The sequence below is a fragment of the Apaloderma vittatum genome, unplaced genomic scaffold, assembly GCF_000703405.1.
Source record: "Apaloderma vittatum isolate BGI_N311 unplaced genomic scaffold, ASM70340v1 scaffold9274, whole genome shotgun sequence".
NCBI classification, from domain to species: Eukaryota; Metazoa; Chordata; class Aves; order Trogoniformes; family Trogonidae; genus Apaloderma; species Apaloderma vittatum.
The window spans coordinates 8,959-25,752 of NW_009712089.1; the positions used below are offsets into that span (position 1 = coordinate 8,959).

A 16,794-nucleotide genomic window follows, 5' to 3' on the forward strand; every position below is an offset into this window, starting at 1 on the left:
GGGACTTTGTATTACAGTTGATTATCACATTGCTCCCTGATCTGTCATACATGTTATCATATTATCTAGGCCTTCTTAGAGTGGGTTTACCGTTTTTTGGTTTGGGTTGTTGGACAAAGGGCACTGGTTTTCTGTCATACTTAACACCATCTATTCTGGAATAAGCTGAATGGTGGCTTTACCTGGCTATCTTGAGCACTGTTTGCTAAGTCTTATTGTTAACTAAAAGTTTTTTCATGGGAGATTATACTTCTTTTTACTGAGCTGACTCCATCAGAGTTTGGGAGTTCTGGAAATTGTTTTCTCTCTTTCAATTTGCTGACCTGATTATTTATTATCACTAATATGTTGCAGGGTTAGTTTATTATTAGTACACATAGGTGTAGGTGTAGCATAACAAGCAATGTTCACTACTATACCAACCCCTGCAGCATCTTCTGGCTGCATTTGCAGTTCACTCACCTTTGGGCTGGAGAAGTCATTGCACGTTCTCTTCTCTAAGCAGGCATCCAGCCTTCCCTAAGCCAGTCCCTGGACTTTCCATAAAAACAGCCGGTCCAATGTGTTGCTTGATCTCTCAATTCAACTAACTTGCCTTGTGAAGCTTCTATGTTTTGGGACTTTTTTTTGAAAAAAAAATCAAAAAACTATGGGAAGGAATATCTTCCAGCAGCTGCCTGAAACAAACCCATGTTTGAGCACATCTGAATGTTTCCACTGTAGTGCGGGATGCTGTTTTTCTGGCTTATTGCTTATTTGTGACTGTCCAGAGTTTTCACAGTTGAATTCCTGCCTTGCCTGACAGTAACGGTGGATCCCAGCAGGAGCTGAGATGGCCACTGCACAGAAAGAGGGAGAAAATGCTATTAGCTTGGAGGAAATCCACACAGAGAGACAAGAACCCCCAAAAGGTGAGTATTGACGGGACTAGAAATTTGGGTCCGCATCTAGCCAGGGTAGAGATAGTGTCCCCAGTCTTGGCACTCTGGCTGTCTAAAACCTCTGTACATGGAGCCACAAGCAACAGATTCATACTGCTTCTGTTCCATCAGAGCTACTAGACTGGTGCTTGCTACCTAAGGTGGTGGAAAGAGCTGGCAGGCTTCATTTTTCTCAGGCCTCTGCTTTGTGTAAACTTTTTACTATACTGATAATTCAAGAATTCTTTTGCTTTGGATATTTTTTTTTATTATACTTCAAAACCATTTTACAGTGAAAAAAAATTGTAGAAAAGCATAAATAAAAAGTCTTGCATTTGCAAAAAGAAATCTTTTTCTCCTGAAATTTTGCAGGAAGTTCTGTTCCGTTTCAGAGGTAATGTTGATAGGTCTGAGACGACTTAGTTGTGAGACAATGGCTATGACTACTTAAGTAAAAACTTAAAAGTATACATATACTGAAAGCTTTCTGCCAGGTCTGTTTTTAAAGTCATCCCAGCTCTGACCTTTGGATGTTTTGTTTGCTCCTGAAATAGTAGGAAAGGTAAGGAGTAAAGCCTTAGGAGACAAAACTGAGCCTAGAGTTGCTGGTTGTGCTTGCCTTGCATGACTTAGAGCTGAGCCAGACCCTCAGATCACACCACCCGTGCTGGGAGTGGGCCCGTACCCCAGTGCTGCACAAGGACTGAACCTCCGGTCAGTTTGGGCAAGGGACAATTTCCCAGAGGCAGTCCTTGACCATGGGTTTCTGAAGCAGCTGGGGTAACTCAGTACAAGGCTGTCCTTCCCACATGCCCAGCCTACTCTCTTCCCCGCTAGCTGCTGTTTCAGATGCCCAGGGGCTGGTCAGTGAATGCACAACTGGTAGATGTTTCCAGCCTTTTTCCTGATGCAGTGGCATGAAAAACGTTGACATTTCATAAAGAGGAGGTACAATTTGATTGTTGATGAGGTTTGTTTGTTTTTTGTTTTCTCTGTCTTTTTTTCCCTTTGGCTTTCAGGGCAGAAGACATTTACAGTGGAAGAAGCTGTGGAAACCATTGGGTTTGGGACATTCCACATCGTACTTTTCCTAATTATGGGCAGCACTGGGGTAGGTGTCTGCAGCCACCTGCACTGGCCTGAAAAACACTCTTGCTGTTTTCCTTATTGCTGTGCAGTAACAACAATAAGCACCAGGGGCACATATTATAGAATCATAAAATGTTAGGGGTTGGAAGGGACCCCTAGAGATCATCTAGTCCAACCTCCCTGCCAAAGCAGGATCCCCTAGGGCAGCCACACAGGAACGCATGCAGGCGGGTTTTGAAAGTCTCCAGGGAAGGAGACTCTACAACCTCTCTGGGCAGCCTGTTCCAGTGCTCCGTCATCCTCACAAGAAGTTTCTCCTCATGTTGAGGTGGAACTTCCTATGTTCTAACTTAAACTCGTTATTTCTTGTTCTACTACTGGGCACCACGTCTTGACACCCACCCCTCAGATATTTATATACGATAATAAGGTCCCCTCTCAGCCATCTCCTTTCAAGGCTAAACAGCCCCAGTTCTCTCAGTCTTTCTTCATGGGAGAGATGTTCAAATCCCTTAATCATCCTCATAGCTCTCCTCGCAGCCTGTTTTCTCACACTTATCTTCTCAAGCACAATTTCTGCTGTTGCCACCTTTGGCCAAAACCAACATTGATCACAGTTGATATCAGACCTATTTCAGGGCAAAGCTGAGCAGGTTGGCCCTGCCCTGAAGCACTGTCCCACTGGGAAGCTCTGACGGGACACATCTTCAATAGTACCTGAGGGTTAGGTTCAGTCTTCTGAGGGCATTTTTTCATGCCGTCCCCAGGGCACCCAAGCCCTCTGAAATCTGGCATTGGGAGGGCTACCCTCCTCTCACTCTTGGCTACCTGAAAAATTTCCTAACTGGCAGGATCTTGTGTTAATGGTGTTCTGGTTTGGGAACTGGGGCAAAAAAGACTGAGGCCAGGCGGGGGTAAAGGTAGGACAGAGACATACCCGTAAGGATCATTGCAGCTGAATTGTAAAAGCCTCTAGCTATGTGTAAATGATAGGCTCATTTCTTAACTGAAGCCAGCTGCTGGGGCAAAGAGCCAATGGAGCAATGAAGCTTTTAATCAAAAACAGTTTTAAGAGGTCATCTTTGTGTTAGATGCCCAAATTCACAAGCAGCTTGGTTTCCAGAGATAGTTGAAAACCTTCCACTAGCACAGCTGGGCAAGAGTCTCTTCTGCAAAGGGTGAGTCTTTCCTAGATACACAGTGTACCTAGATACTTGCACAGGGCTCAGACCACTGTGGAGGCATCATGGGTTCACAGGACAGTTTTGACATGGTGGGACTACCATGACTCTAGGCTTGGTACAATTAAGGTGCTTTTCCCCATGGGCTCATTGTGGCTTCCTTTCCTGCTAACATGCACGCTTGTTCCCAAAGGTGGTTGAAGCTATGGAGATCATGTTAATAGCTGTTGTGTCCCCTCTCATCCGATGTGAGTGGCAGCTTCAAGACTGGCAGGTGGCTTTAGTGACAACGGTGAGTGACTTGTGTTCACCCCACGCAGGTCATCCACCACGTGGTCATTGTCAGGGGCACCACCGTGGACATTATAAGTACATTTCCCAGTGGACCAAATAAATTGCTAGGGACAAGAGGAGGAGCACAACTTTAGAATACCAGAAAGTGAGCTGACACGAGCACACGTCTATGCCTAGAGCTGTAATGCCCAAACAAGCCCTCACTTCTGTATTCTTATTCTGAAGTCCTTGCCATCTAATCCCCAGCTTTAAGGGTTGAAACGGTGAGTGCTGACATGGAGAAAGTCAACCCCTGAAAGCCACCTTGCTCATGGTTTGGGCACTGCAGTTCGTCCTGCAGCATGGAAACCACTCAACTCACCCACAGTTCAAAGAGCAGAGCTGCCCAACGCTGCTGGTATTGGGCCCTCCACAGTTGCATTTCAATTCCCCTTAGATGGTGTTTTTTGGCTACATGGTCTTCAGCATAGTTCTTGGGCTCCTGGCTGACAGGTATGGTCGCTGGAAGGTGAGTGAAAGCTTGGGGGCTTCATGTCCTATTCCTGAGCCCCACAGGAGCCATGCACCTGGCTGAGCCCATGGTTGGATGACCCTGATTTTTTATTTTTTTTTCCCCTTTTGCAGATTCTGCTGCTCTCATTCCTCTGGGCATCCTATTTCTCCCTGCTGACCTCATTTGCCCCATCCTACATCTGGTTCGTGTTCCTGCGGGCCATGGTAGGAGGTGGCGTGGCGGGACACGCACAAGGGTAAGGCCGTGCCTTGTGTCAGGGGGCGGTGGCACACCAGCCTTCACGGGGAGGTTAGTGGAGGCACCCAGAGACCCAAGGGGGCTGAGTTCTCATTTGCAGCAAGAAAATCCCTTCAGCTCGTTTCGGCTGACCGTGGCAGAGCGCCTGGTTTCCCTTGCGCTGAGCCTGATAAAGCCATGGCTGAGCTGTGACTTGAAGAAGACGATGACGAAGGGGCCTCCATGGGGGCTGGAAGTGGGAAAGGGAGCAAATTCCCACATCACCTTAAAACAAAATGCTGTTCTGTAATTTCACTGAGTCCTGGTCGATCGACCTAAATTGCAGTTCCCAAGGACTCACGAACCCTGGAATAGAGGGGGCAGCTGGTTTATGTTAAGCCAGCGACAGAGGGATTATTAAGCACATATATTATAAAAACAATTAGACAGGTAACAGATGAGCAAAGGCTGCTTCCTCATAAAAAAGTCACAACGATTCTGCTTAAGTGGCAAATTCTTCTTGAACTGATGTAAAACGTTCCCACTTAAATGAAAGGTTTTGCCCTTTTGGAGTGGAAAAGGGGGATGTGGAGGAGGAGAGGAGAAATTCACAATATTAACAACCACTTTACTAGAATCTTGGCAAAACAAATTATTTCTTTCTACTCTATCAGGGAAACAAATGCAACATTTCAGCATCTTCCATGTTTCCTGGTTGCTGCCTACACAGCAAAGCCCAAAACTGGTCATCTTGACCCAAGAACCCTTTGCTGAAGGGCAGGAAGGGAGATAGGTGCTGTTGGGAGGAGAAGGTACCCTGCACCTGGGGCATGCATCAGCCTCCCTTACAGGAGGGCCCCCATCCCCAGCTGCGGAGGCTGCTAATGAGCCAAATGAGGATGAAGAGAAATTGTGTGTTTTGTAAAACACTTCAATAGCTGAGAGAGAAGGAGTCAATGTTGGTTTCTCCCCGCCGCTCCCCTCCCCTTTCCAGACAAGGCAGCATAATTCACACCTGTAAGATTGTGAGATACCAGTGTCAGGCCCTCTCACAAGGGCTATCCAACTATTTGATTAAGAAGTGGGTTGGTTTCCATTAAATGAGGAAAACTGTTCCAATTCACTAAAAATTGTTCATTTCTAACAAACATACTCTATTCCTATGCTGGCACCTCAGTCACTCCACAGGTTTCCTGATGCACAGACTGCAGTGTTTACCCACCTGCATTCCAGAGCTGTGGCCTGAAGAGGATTCATGCCCTGCATCTCATTTACGTATAATTTGGTGCTTGCCCAAGTGGAAGGCATACTGGGCAGTGAACTCCATCTCTAGGTGCTCAGTGATGGAAAAGGGATGGTACTCTGTCTACAGGCAGCAATGTCCGGCACTGACTGAGATGAACTGATACTTGATTAATATAGAAATTCTAATTGTTGCTGTATTTCTGCATTTTTCCCCCCTTTTTCACTAGGCTTATCATAAAAACAGAATTTTTGCCCACCAAATACCGAGGATACATGTTGCCCTTAACTCAGGTAAGAGTGAGGATATTAATGTTTTTTACTAGCCCCAAGTTCTGAAAGATTTGTCCCACTGCTGTTTGGAAGCTGGGTCTCTAGCATATCAACCTTTTTTCTAGACTGTTCACATTTGTCTGTGTTCTGCTGTCCCTGATCAGTAACAGCCCAGATTTTTGTGCAGGATAGAGCTAGCATAGATGGTCCTGAATTTGTTCAGGGACATACTGGTAAGGTTGTGCCCACTTGCTGGGCAAAGACCACAGCAAGTGCGCCGTGGATTGTTGCTTACTCCAGATTTCTGCAGTGGGCACTTTCTGCACGTGCAAATGATCTGCAGAGGTGTTATCAAGCACAAGAATCCATCCGATTGTTGAACCAAAAGTGTTTGTATACAGTCTTGGTGGCAGGGATAATTCGCTTCTCGTTACTGCCTGTTTGATCCCAGGGTTTCATTACTGAAGCGTCATCAGAAACACAAAGGTTTATAAAAAAAGAACAATTTTGTATTTTTTTCCCAGAAGTCTGTTATTTCTGCCCACAGATTCTTCATGAACTTGCTATGGCTTTTATGTATTTGTTCGTGCTTTGTGTTGACTGAGTTCCCTTGGGTTGACCCCTAGAAAGGGACGTGTCTCCTAACAGCAACAAGTGAACTTTGGGGAGGAATGTACTTGCAAATTATGGGGACAGATTCTCCTTTAGTGTAACTTGGCATTGAGTCTACTGGAGACCCACCAACTCCTAGCAGTGGAAATCTGGCCTGTTTTTGCCTTCGATGCTTGTAAATCTGCTTCTTCCCTGCAGAGATTTAGACAAGAGGAAAATTCACAGGCGTGAGCATTAGCAGAGAAGCAGTTGGAAGGACAAAAGTGGCTTTAAGTACAATGGTAGCCACAGCAAGTTATCTATTTTCATCTGGAGCTAATTAAGACTACCTCCAGCCATCCCTCTCCAAATCCTTGTCTGTCTTTCCTTCTTTCCTTCAGACTAAGCGCAGCTTCCCGGAGAGCTTTTGGGATGGCATGGTTTGAACTGCAGCACTCCTCAGCACAGATCCCCACCTATCTATGGAACTAGACCAGAAGGGAAGAAAATAAACAAATCTGCACCATGTGTTCAGGTTTCAACCCCTTCCTTTCCCTTGGACAGGTGTTTTGGTTGGCAGGATCCTTGTTAATCATTGGCCTGGCATCAGTTGTGAACCCAGCTATTGGCTGGCGGTGGCTGATCAGAATCGCCTCCATCCCCGGAATTCTTCTCATCCTGGCGTTCAAGGTAGGAATAGCTCCTCTCCCCTGCAGCACTGCCATCCACGTGGCCTCGCCCCAGCCACCAAGAGGCATTGCCCTTCACTCCCTGCAAGCCTGGGCCTGTCTTACATCCTCTTTTCACCACTACAGTCCTCCCATCTGTGGGGCTTGAGAAGGTCTTGATGGCCTTGGGGGACTGCAGACCAGCTGCTTGGGGAGATGTCACCCTGCAGGAGATGACTTGGCTTTGCTTTGCAAACCCTCTGGCTTTGCTGCTCTGCTGTAACCCTCCATGACCCCAGGCTGCAGTACCCAGGGACCATGGTGATGGGTTAGGCATCATGAGGAAGGCAGGCTAGGCAGAGCATGCAAAAAATCACAAATAATATCTTCAGTCTAGTGCTGGCCACAGCTCACCCTCTTGAGTCTTTACATTTACTAGGGCTGAGGAAAAAAGCCTCAGTAAAGTGTTCACTGAGCAAATGGGTGTCAGGGTCAACTGTGGCTTCCCCAGGTTTACTCATGCTTCATCAGCCGCAGACATGAGGTTTCTCTTATTCATGGGGAGTGATGTGGGAAATCTCTACTGAAAGTGCTCATGGGCATTGCAGTGCTAAACTGTGGCGAGTGCAGGCCATGCAGATGTGAAAGCCCTTCCTGCAGCTGAATAAATGAGCAAGTCCCTCTGAGGTGAGACCTAGGCAGTCAAATGCAAGTTTGTTGTGAACATCCACCCATGTAACTTCGTTGTTTGGGTTCCCTGACTGTTTTTGCCAGAAAAAAAATGGGTAGCAAAAGGTTTTTGTCCAGAAGGAAAAAAAAGACACAGTCAGCATACATACCTTTTAAAAAAGGAGTCTTTAATTCATATTTCAGTGATACGGATGTAATTGCTTATAATTTCATAGAGCCATCATTTAATAAAAAGGTATTTTATTTTGGAAAGAGCACCCCAAGTGTGGGTGAATGTTGCAAATGCTAGTGATAAGTGAGTTGGTTCCTAAATTTCATCTGTGCCTCCCTTTTTCTTTTAATAGCCTTGTTGAGTCTTCCAAGACTTTTGCTTAAGAGACACATGGCTCATCCCTTTTTGAATTTCAATTAATTAAGAGTTGTTTATATTCATCCTGTGCCTTTGGCTTCCACCTCTCATGAGTGCCTGCTGCAGACAGCTCAGTAGCAGACCACTGGGAACTGGACCAAGAAATGGGTTTGTTGGCAGGCTGAGCCTCCTGCCAACCCCCAACATGGGGTACCCAAGGGGCTGAGACATGCAGGGGGGCCTCAAGGCACAGCTAGGGAGGAGGGCAGGCGAAAGGCTGTCCCAGCTCAGGCAGTGCCCTGTGCTAACCTGGCTGGGCTCCTGGGCATGGTGGGAAGCTGAGAGTGGGGTTGCATGGACAGAGGTGTGCAGAAAGGGTCTCTCTCTAAGGCTGCTCCACTTTCAGTTCATCCCAGAGTCGGCGAGGTACAACGTGTCCACAGGCAACGCGGCAGCTGCCCTGGCCACGCTGGGGAGGATAGCCAAGATGAACGGGGCAGCGATACCTGAAGGGGAGCTGAGGGAGCCCACCAAGGTAAAGTGAGCCCACAGGGCTGCCCAGACCCTTGGCAGAGCTGACAGCATCTGTGGTTGGGGGCAGGAGCAAGACCCACAAACATATTTCACTCTGCCTCTCTGCCCCTCTTCACCTGGCTTCTTTCCAAACAACTATTGAATGTGATGATGAAGATGTCATTTTTTCTTCTGGAGAGACAGTAAGCCTGGCCCTCAAAATGGAATTGAGTTTTCTGGTTTTTTTCCATATTCTTTTTGTTCACTCAGGAAAAAAAAATATCATGCTGAGAAGAGATTTGCTTCCTTTACCACAAAAAAGGGCTCCAGGCAAAGTATGTTTGTTCTTATTGCCCATCCATCCCCAAGGGTGTCCCATGAGACCTGGGATCTGCCCTTTGGAGTCCCTCTCAGGGTTGTGGCCAGTTGGGCTGCAAGGGCCCCTGGCATGACATCAACCCATCGCTACCAGAAGCTTTCCCCAGCCATGGGTTGGGTTCGTCTACTGGGCAGCACCCCAGGTCTCTGAGTGTGGAGCCACAGACCAGGAGAAAGTTACAAAGTAGGAGAAACCATTTCACAGCTACCACCATTTTCACCTGTAAGCAGCTCAGGAGTTGATTGCTACTGGACCAAAATCCCCAAAAGCATATGTGGGTGTTGCATGTGGGGCTAGTTCCCCCTTAACCCCAGCCAGAGCTCTGCTGACTGATGGGTGGGAGGGCTTATTCAGGTGGCTCCTTTGACACATGAGAGAGGAAGGATGGACAGAACTGTTGTCCAGGGCCTCAAAATTTTTATCCAGCTCTTTTAAGCCCCTTTCCTGGACCTCTTTGCTGCTTATTCAATCCCACAGGCACCAGGCATTGTCCTTAGCAATTCATGCAAGATGGTGCTATTGTATTGGAATTAATTAGGATTAAAGCTTCCCTGTAGCTTAATTAAATTTATGTAATAGACCCACACTGGCTGTGGGAAGGGTTTTTGTTAGTTGCACACCCTCTCAGTCTCAATCAGTGACAAAGAAAATAAAAATTAAGGCAACTTGAACAGTCCTTGTGAACTCATCTCCCCTTGGTGGTGGGATACCGGGGCAGCTGCTGGGTCTTGGGGAGCAGCAGGGCCCCTCAGTGCCTGCTTGTCTCTCTGCCTGCATTTTGGGCCTCCCAGCAAGGCTTATGTGCTCATAAACTTGTTCCACAGGCAGAGCAGCAGATGCTGGACCACTCTCCCCAGCACGAGGAGCAACCAGAGCTGTCAGTGGGGCCAGCAGTGCTGGCCCCCAGCAGCAACTAGGTCTGCCTTCCAGCACCATGATGGTCATGCTGGACCCAGACCGATGGGAGCTGAGGGGGTTCCTGTGGGAGCTGAGAGTGCTCAGGGTGTTCTTTTTTCCTCCATCCTTTGCAGTGCTTTCTCCTGTGGGCATCCTTTGGAAAGAAGGGATTTTCTCTCCAAAGGGGTGACAGGGTGCTGTGTTGCACCATCTGTCCTTCTGTCTGTGCCATCAGCAGCCTGGGCTGAGTGCAGGGGTCCTGGAGTGTCAGCTGTTGCTGCAGAAGTTGCCTTTGTATAAAAGTTGGCTTTCAAAAAAAAGTATTTCTGTCAATGATTTGCAGGAAAGAAGAGGAAGATTCAAGGACCTCATTCACCCCAAATACCTCAGAACTACTTTGCAGATATGGATCATATGGTAAAAAAAAAAACACGTATTTTTTTTTCCCCCTCTTGCTTATCAGCTTATTCTCTCAGTTGATGTGAGCAATTCTCTCATTGATGCTGCCATTACAAGGCACCACTTCTGCCTCAGGAGGTGGTTGCAGCTTCTTGGCAGCTAAAGGGGAAGTATGTGGGCATGGGTCAACTTAGGCTTGTCCTGGTCTCAGACCATGCCTCAGACACTCTGTGTCGGTTGGTGTTAACACAGACGGAAAAAGGTTGAACACCTAGGATGGTGCAGGGCACCATGAGTCCTTCCTCAGGACAGGGTGGCTCAGGGGAGGGATGGAATGGGAGTCACATGAAAGTTGCAGGAGAGAGCCCACACATCCCTGTAGTGTGAACCAGCAATGTGCCCATGGATCTGCTTCTCTTCTTGGTGTAAATTTGATCTTCTTAAGAGGAGGGATAATGTACCACCTTTGCAGGCCGGCCAATGTATCAGTGAAATACGACTCCGACAGAAACTCATTAACTGTTACCAGTGCCACTGGCCGGGGAAAATTAAGATTGAAGAGGGATGGTTTTCATATGCAATGTTCCTGGTAGCTGTATGCAAGGGTAATATATGTTTCATTGACTTTGCTGTCTGGAATGGAAATGCATAAATAATGGGTCCATAGGAACTCATTGACCCAAAATGTTGCTAAGTCAGGTCTTGAATTTTTTATGCTTTTTTTTTTCACCTCAGATTGTATGAGTGCTATGAAATATCTTGCTTTTTGGTTTTTTTAATGCTTCTTTCTCTCCTAGTCCTCCCCGGAGTTGCTGGTGTGTTCTTGGGCTTGCCTTCCCAACCCCTGCACCCTGAGCATCCCCTGCCTCCCCAGGCAGCTTGTTTCCTAGCCCAGATTCTGCTGCTCATTTCTGAAACTGCCAGGAGGGAATAAAAAAGTGAAAATTACTTCTCAGCCTGCTTATGATTAGGCATATGCTGAATTACTTGATAATGACACAGCCAGGCTGCCATCACCAGTGCTGTGTTCTTGACAGCCAGCCAGGGTGTGATGTGAGACTCTCCAGCCAGTCAATGAAAACTCGTTTTGAAAATCCCTGGGTAAAAAAAGATAAAAAGTAAAAAAAAAACCAAAACAAACCGCAACAAAAAACCTGAACAATTGCTTCATGTGAGCTGCAAGCATCAGGCCCTGATGTTTGGAAATGTCTCCGCTTAAAGGAAAGAAACAAAAGGGGCATGCTTTCCACAGCATGACTGCAGAACACCTCCTGCTGCAGAGCAAGAAAAAGCATTAAGGGGCAAACAAAAAGATGATCTATGAGCTGGAGTGGGGTCCAAGGAGGAAAGGTGCATGTATGTAGGTGGTAGCAGTGTGTCGTGAGTGAGGTGAGCAGTGCTCTGATGGGTGCCCACGCCACTGCTAGGCTCAGGCTAAGCAGGTTTACCATGCACAGCTTGTGTGTGCAGCAGGGGTCCAGGGCACCCAAAACTTGCATTTCAGTTTCCTCACCTTCCCCATCATTGCTCCCACTCACAGCAGCATTTTGCTCCTCCTCAGGCTTGGCATAGCGTTTGCTTATTACGGCGTCATCTTGGCCAGTGCTGAGTTACTGGAGCGGGACCTCGTCTGTGGCTCTGCAGCACCACTGGTGCAGGACTCGGGTGATGACTCTGAGGAGAGCCACAGCCCCTGCCATTGCCACTTGTTTGGACCCGTTGCCTACCAGACCATGATCATCAGCACAGTTGGAGAGATCGCACGTAACCTCTTCTCCCCTTCCTGTCTTGTCATCCTCTTTTTACATCCAGACAATACTCGATGCAAAGTTTTTTAGCTTTGCATGCATTTAGTGACATGCCAGAGGTTGAAACGTCCTCAGCATTGGTGGCAAGTGCCAGGCACAGGCTCTTCAGATGAAGGTTTGGGACACAGGCCATGAGCTAAGGGCAAGGGAGAGCATTCCTCCTGAGGTGAATACCTTGGCCTCTGTTGATAACGCAGCAGAGCCTAAGATCTCCTTTGCAGTTAGTATGTACCTACAGTCTTGATTAAACTCCAGGGGAAATTGCTCCTAAGTTACCAGAACCCAGCCTGGCTTCCCAAGTTCCCAGGCAAGTAGTTTTTGGAAAGTTGTAAATAACCAAGGATTGAAAATAGTCAGGTTTATATAAATGAATGCTCCACACAAGTAGCTTACTTTCCAATAGATGGTGGAAGCGGGTCCTGTGCGGAGCACTACAGTAAAGGACAGCTAAATGGCCAAGAAATCTTCAGCAGACCAGAATGCTTCCTGGTACAGCACGGGAGCGCTGGGGGATGGCACCCACATGGTACCCTTGAAAGAGCTTGGCATGGTGTGTGTGGTCTAGTATCGCAGATGCTCCTGGGAGGTGAACATTTTCCCTGGTTCATGTCTCAGTAACTGAGCTCTAAAGTAACTGGGTGTTGGTTCCTGCAGGTGCATCCAGGCTGGGACCAGCCCAGAAATGGACTGTGCCTGCTGGACTCTTAGCTCATGGTGGGACTCAACAGGGTGCACTCTGGACCCCGGTATCTGGCTGGGTTGTGGCTAGAGGGAGTGAAACAACCCAGGTCTGCGGTGCTCACCCAGCGGGTGCCTTCCTTGCGTGGCTCAGGACAGGCATTGGTGTCCTGCCTTAGTACAGCAGGGCAATTACGGAGAAGGACAGGTTCCATTCCCCGAGGGGAAATATGAATGAAAAAGGGGCATGCAGGGAAATTATAATATTTGGGTATTTGGGAAATTATAATATTTGGGTTTGTGCATTTTATATGGTATTTGGTAGACAATGGGGATGCTGAGAGGAATTTTTGAGGCACGCTGCATAAGGTCTATCAAGATAGATACTGCATTGCAGTTAGGGCATCTAGCATTTTATGGGTTTCCTTTTTCTCTCTAGTAAATCCTTTGAACATTCTTGGCATCAATTTCCTTGGAAGACGACTGAGCCTATGTATCACCATGGGATGTACGGCCCTATTCTTTCTTCTCCTTAATATCTGCACCTCGAGGTAGTCTGGATCAGCATGCAGGTCTTGTTGGGGGATGTGCAATGCTGACGGCAGAGGGCAATACTCATGATATTCTCAGGTCACTAGTCAGGCTTTTAATGCTTATATATATAAAAAAACCCCTCTGGCTGGTTCCTTCCTCTTCCTGGGAAAGTTGCAGCAGGAGATGCTGTGGTGCAATAGGGTGCAGAGGAGCTCACTTGTATTACTGAGCCCACATGGCTTCCCCTAAGCATTCAACAAGCTGCCTTCTGGCAGTCTAGAAAATTAAAAATTATGTGAACAACACCCACCAGAAAGAAGTCACATTTTTCATTTCCTTTTTCTCTGCTTTCTGGTTGTTTGTTGTTTTTTTTTTAGTCAATGCCACATATGTCTCCTCTAACTTGTTGAGTCAGGCACTTCCAGGGGAGCTCAAGGCATCAAGAGGAAGGCTGACATGAGTGCTGTAGTTGTCAGGTTGATTTGTGAGCATGTGTAATAAAGACCCACTCAAGCTGGCAGAGCTGAACAGTTACTGAAAATCAGGATAGCTTCAAGCTGAAGTTTCCCCTAAAATGGCTGGTAGCCTCATGGCTGGTTGCCAGTGGTGCATGCCCCTGCTGCCTGCCCCATGGGCCACTGGCCCCAGGGGCTGCCTAAATAGATGGGAGTGGGAGGCTGCAAATAGTCCTTAAGATAAATAACCCCCTGTTGGGAAGCTTAGAGTCATTCCGTAAGGCATTGGCTTCTGTACTGCTATTACCATTTTCAATTTTCCCTGAAAGGGAACCTGGCCATCATATTTGCTAGCAAGTCCTATGCTGGAACTGCAAGTGAGTGCTAGGCTGGAATTCTGCAATGCTGAAGGCACCAGCTGAGCCACTATGGTCCTTTTCAGATGATTCCCTTCAGCCTTTAACCCCAGCCTAAAGGACATCTAACAATGCAATAGCCCATTGTCATGCCTCATCAATGGCCTAAAGAAAGATTACCCTTGTTAGCAACCACCTTCTCCTTACAGTAAACTGGTAAAAGCCTTAGCACAGTGAATATATTCTGTGTCTCTGCTGATCCCTGTTCAGCGATACTAACTCTTTGCTCCATATGGCTTTCTCTCTAGTGCAGGCATGACTGGGTTTCTCTTTATGCTGCGTGCCTTGGTTTCAGCAAACTTCAACACCATCTACATTTACACAGCAGAGGTGGGTCCTTCTGAACGTATGTTAAGCTGCTCTGGAGCAGCCCATTTGCCTATACCCAGCAATACTGTCACATTTATCAACTAGTTAGAGACATGTTTCTTGAACTAAGCATCCCTGGCTTCCTGGCCACACTGTTTTCTGTGTGAAAGCAGAAAGAAAATCGGATAACTAGTTCGAAGTGACAAGAGCAGGTGGAAGAGGAATGGCCTACTGAGCCATTTGTTGGTCAGCTACTACTAAGATTAATTTTGAGGATGTTGTGTACCACCATTTTCCAAACCCCACAGTCTTTCCCCTCTTCAACCCCTGCAAAGTTTGTAAAGAGGCTACTGCTGAAAGGCACCTTTTCCAACACTTAAGGGATTGGTGTAGTCATATGAGGTAGTATACAAGGTTATATATATATATATACACACACGTTATTTTTTCACTTAAGGGAAGTTGCGGTGTTCTGTCTACAAAGAGTCTTGATCCTTCAGAGAGCCTGCCCTTCATACTGTTTTGGAGCCATGAGTTCAGTGGATTAAGTGTGCATTTCAGGGTTTGTTTCATTGTTCTTTTTTAAACAATTGTGTGGAGTTAAATCTATTTTGCTTGCAGATTGAGTAAAGTGATAAAAACCAGAAGTAGCTGCCTGTGTTGACCTGACACTTCTTTTAATAGTAGACTATATTATTTAAGCATGCACCAGGCTTGAGTAAATACCAATGTTTTAATTGTCCTGAATTGGATGCTGTTGATGCAAAGATCAATGTTGCAACAGCCATATCATAAACCAATGCTACTCACAATTTAATCAATGAGTGAAATCAAACTTGGAAATCCCCTTTTTGGCCACAAACCTGAACTCTTCTTGAATTACCTCACATCCATTAGCTTGGCCCAGTAATGTATTTAAACTAAGGCTTCCAATGACTATACTTTCTAAAATCTATTGCTATTAAGAGGACTTAAGTAATGTTAAGCAAAATACATGTTTTAAGTGTTTTTTTGGCACAGGTGTTGGGTAGTTGTGAAAAAGACAATACACAAAGCAAATTCTTCTAAGCCTGGAGGTTTCTTATCAGGATCTGTTTTTTCCTCCTAAACCAAAGTGCTGTTCATACAAACAAATAGGCAGTCTTGAAGGCTGCAGACAATATCCTTTTCTCCTGCTTTCCAGATACAGGGCTTGGCAATATAAATTGAATTCTTCCTTTAGCACCCAGCCTATCCTCTGTGCCTTTGATGTGAGCTGCCCAGCACAGCTGGGAGAAAGGTGGTGGTAAGCAAACAGCAAGGGAAGCACATTCAGCTTGGATTGACTTGTCCTAAAACTTTACTTGGGGCAAAAAAAAGAGGTAGATTTGTAATGGCGCAAAAGAGACCCAAGGGAGCCTTTATTTCTTTTCGTATCATAGTCCACTAGCTGCCCTTGATACTGTAATGGCTCTCTCTGAATTAAAGAAAAACTAATCAGATTTCCTTCTGGCCTGTTTTAGGTCTATCCCACTACAATGCGAGCCCTAGGGATGGGAACAAGTGGATCACTGTGCCGTGTTGGAGCTATGGTGGCCCCATTTATATCACAAGTAAGAACATGCTTGATAATGTTGGTAAACATTGTGCCGATCATTGCTATCAAATATACAGAGAGAAGCCTTTGAAGTTCACGAATAAAAATTAACAGACGTACTCAGCTCCACCCTGCACAATTCATTAGTTCTTTATCTGATGTTTATACAGAGTACTTATGCAGTGTTTCTCAGATGCAGATCTGCAAAAATCTCTTCACAGAGCTCAGCTTGCTAGTATGTGTTACTTTCTGAGAGTTTCTTTGATTCAGAAGACATTGTTTTTCCACCGTTGGAGTCTCTCGGGTGTTTGTGACCCTTTGTCCACTCTTTAATTACTAATTAACTGGCAGCCCACCCGCCATACCTCTGCGCTGATGTTTGAACTGTTCGCTGACCCGCAGGTTCTCATGAACGCTTCCTTCACCGGGGCCCTGTGTCTTTTCTCATCCGTGTGCGTCGTGTGTGCAATTTCTGCGCTCACGCTGCCCATCGAGACCAAGGGCAGGGCGCTGCAGGTTTGTATTACCATGCCAGGGGTTGCTGCCTATCTGAACACTACTTACAAACCAGATTATGATTCAGCCAGAATCTGAACCAAGCCCTTCAGAGGGTTGCTAAGCCAAAATAAGGTCTGACAGACAAGCACAGGGAAAGTGCTGTTGCAGCAGCTTAAAGCACTGTCACCTTATTTCTCATAAAAGAGCAAACCAAAGGCCTGTCCTAAATCCAGCTTCCTTAGGCCAGCACGTTTGATTCAGCCAGCAGAAGCACCTTTTTGCTAGCATCTCCATTCCCAACTTGA

General features: G+C 46.5%; 1 protein-coding gene across 1 annotated transcript; it reads left to right on the forward strand.

Moving 5' to 3' along the window:
* Window positions 1–832: 832 nt before the first annotated feature.
* Window positions 833–16,507, forward strand: SVOPL (SVOP-like; the record flags this gene model as incomplete). The annotated part of the gene is made up of 14 exons (XM_009867856.1): window positions 833–911; window positions 1,940–2,031; window positions 3,384–3,482; window positions 3,921–3,992; window positions 4,109–4,233; window positions 5,687–5,750; window positions 6,885–7,010; window positions 8,434–8,562; window positions 10,160–10,233; window positions 11,777–11,979; window positions 13,141–13,252; window positions 14,355–14,436; window positions 15,918–16,007; window positions 16,394–16,507. Coding segments are annotated over exons 1-14 (1,461 nt in total), but the record flags the coding sequence as incomplete, so codon positions are not given.
* Between the last annotated feature and the right edge of the window lie 287 nt (window positions 16,508–16,794).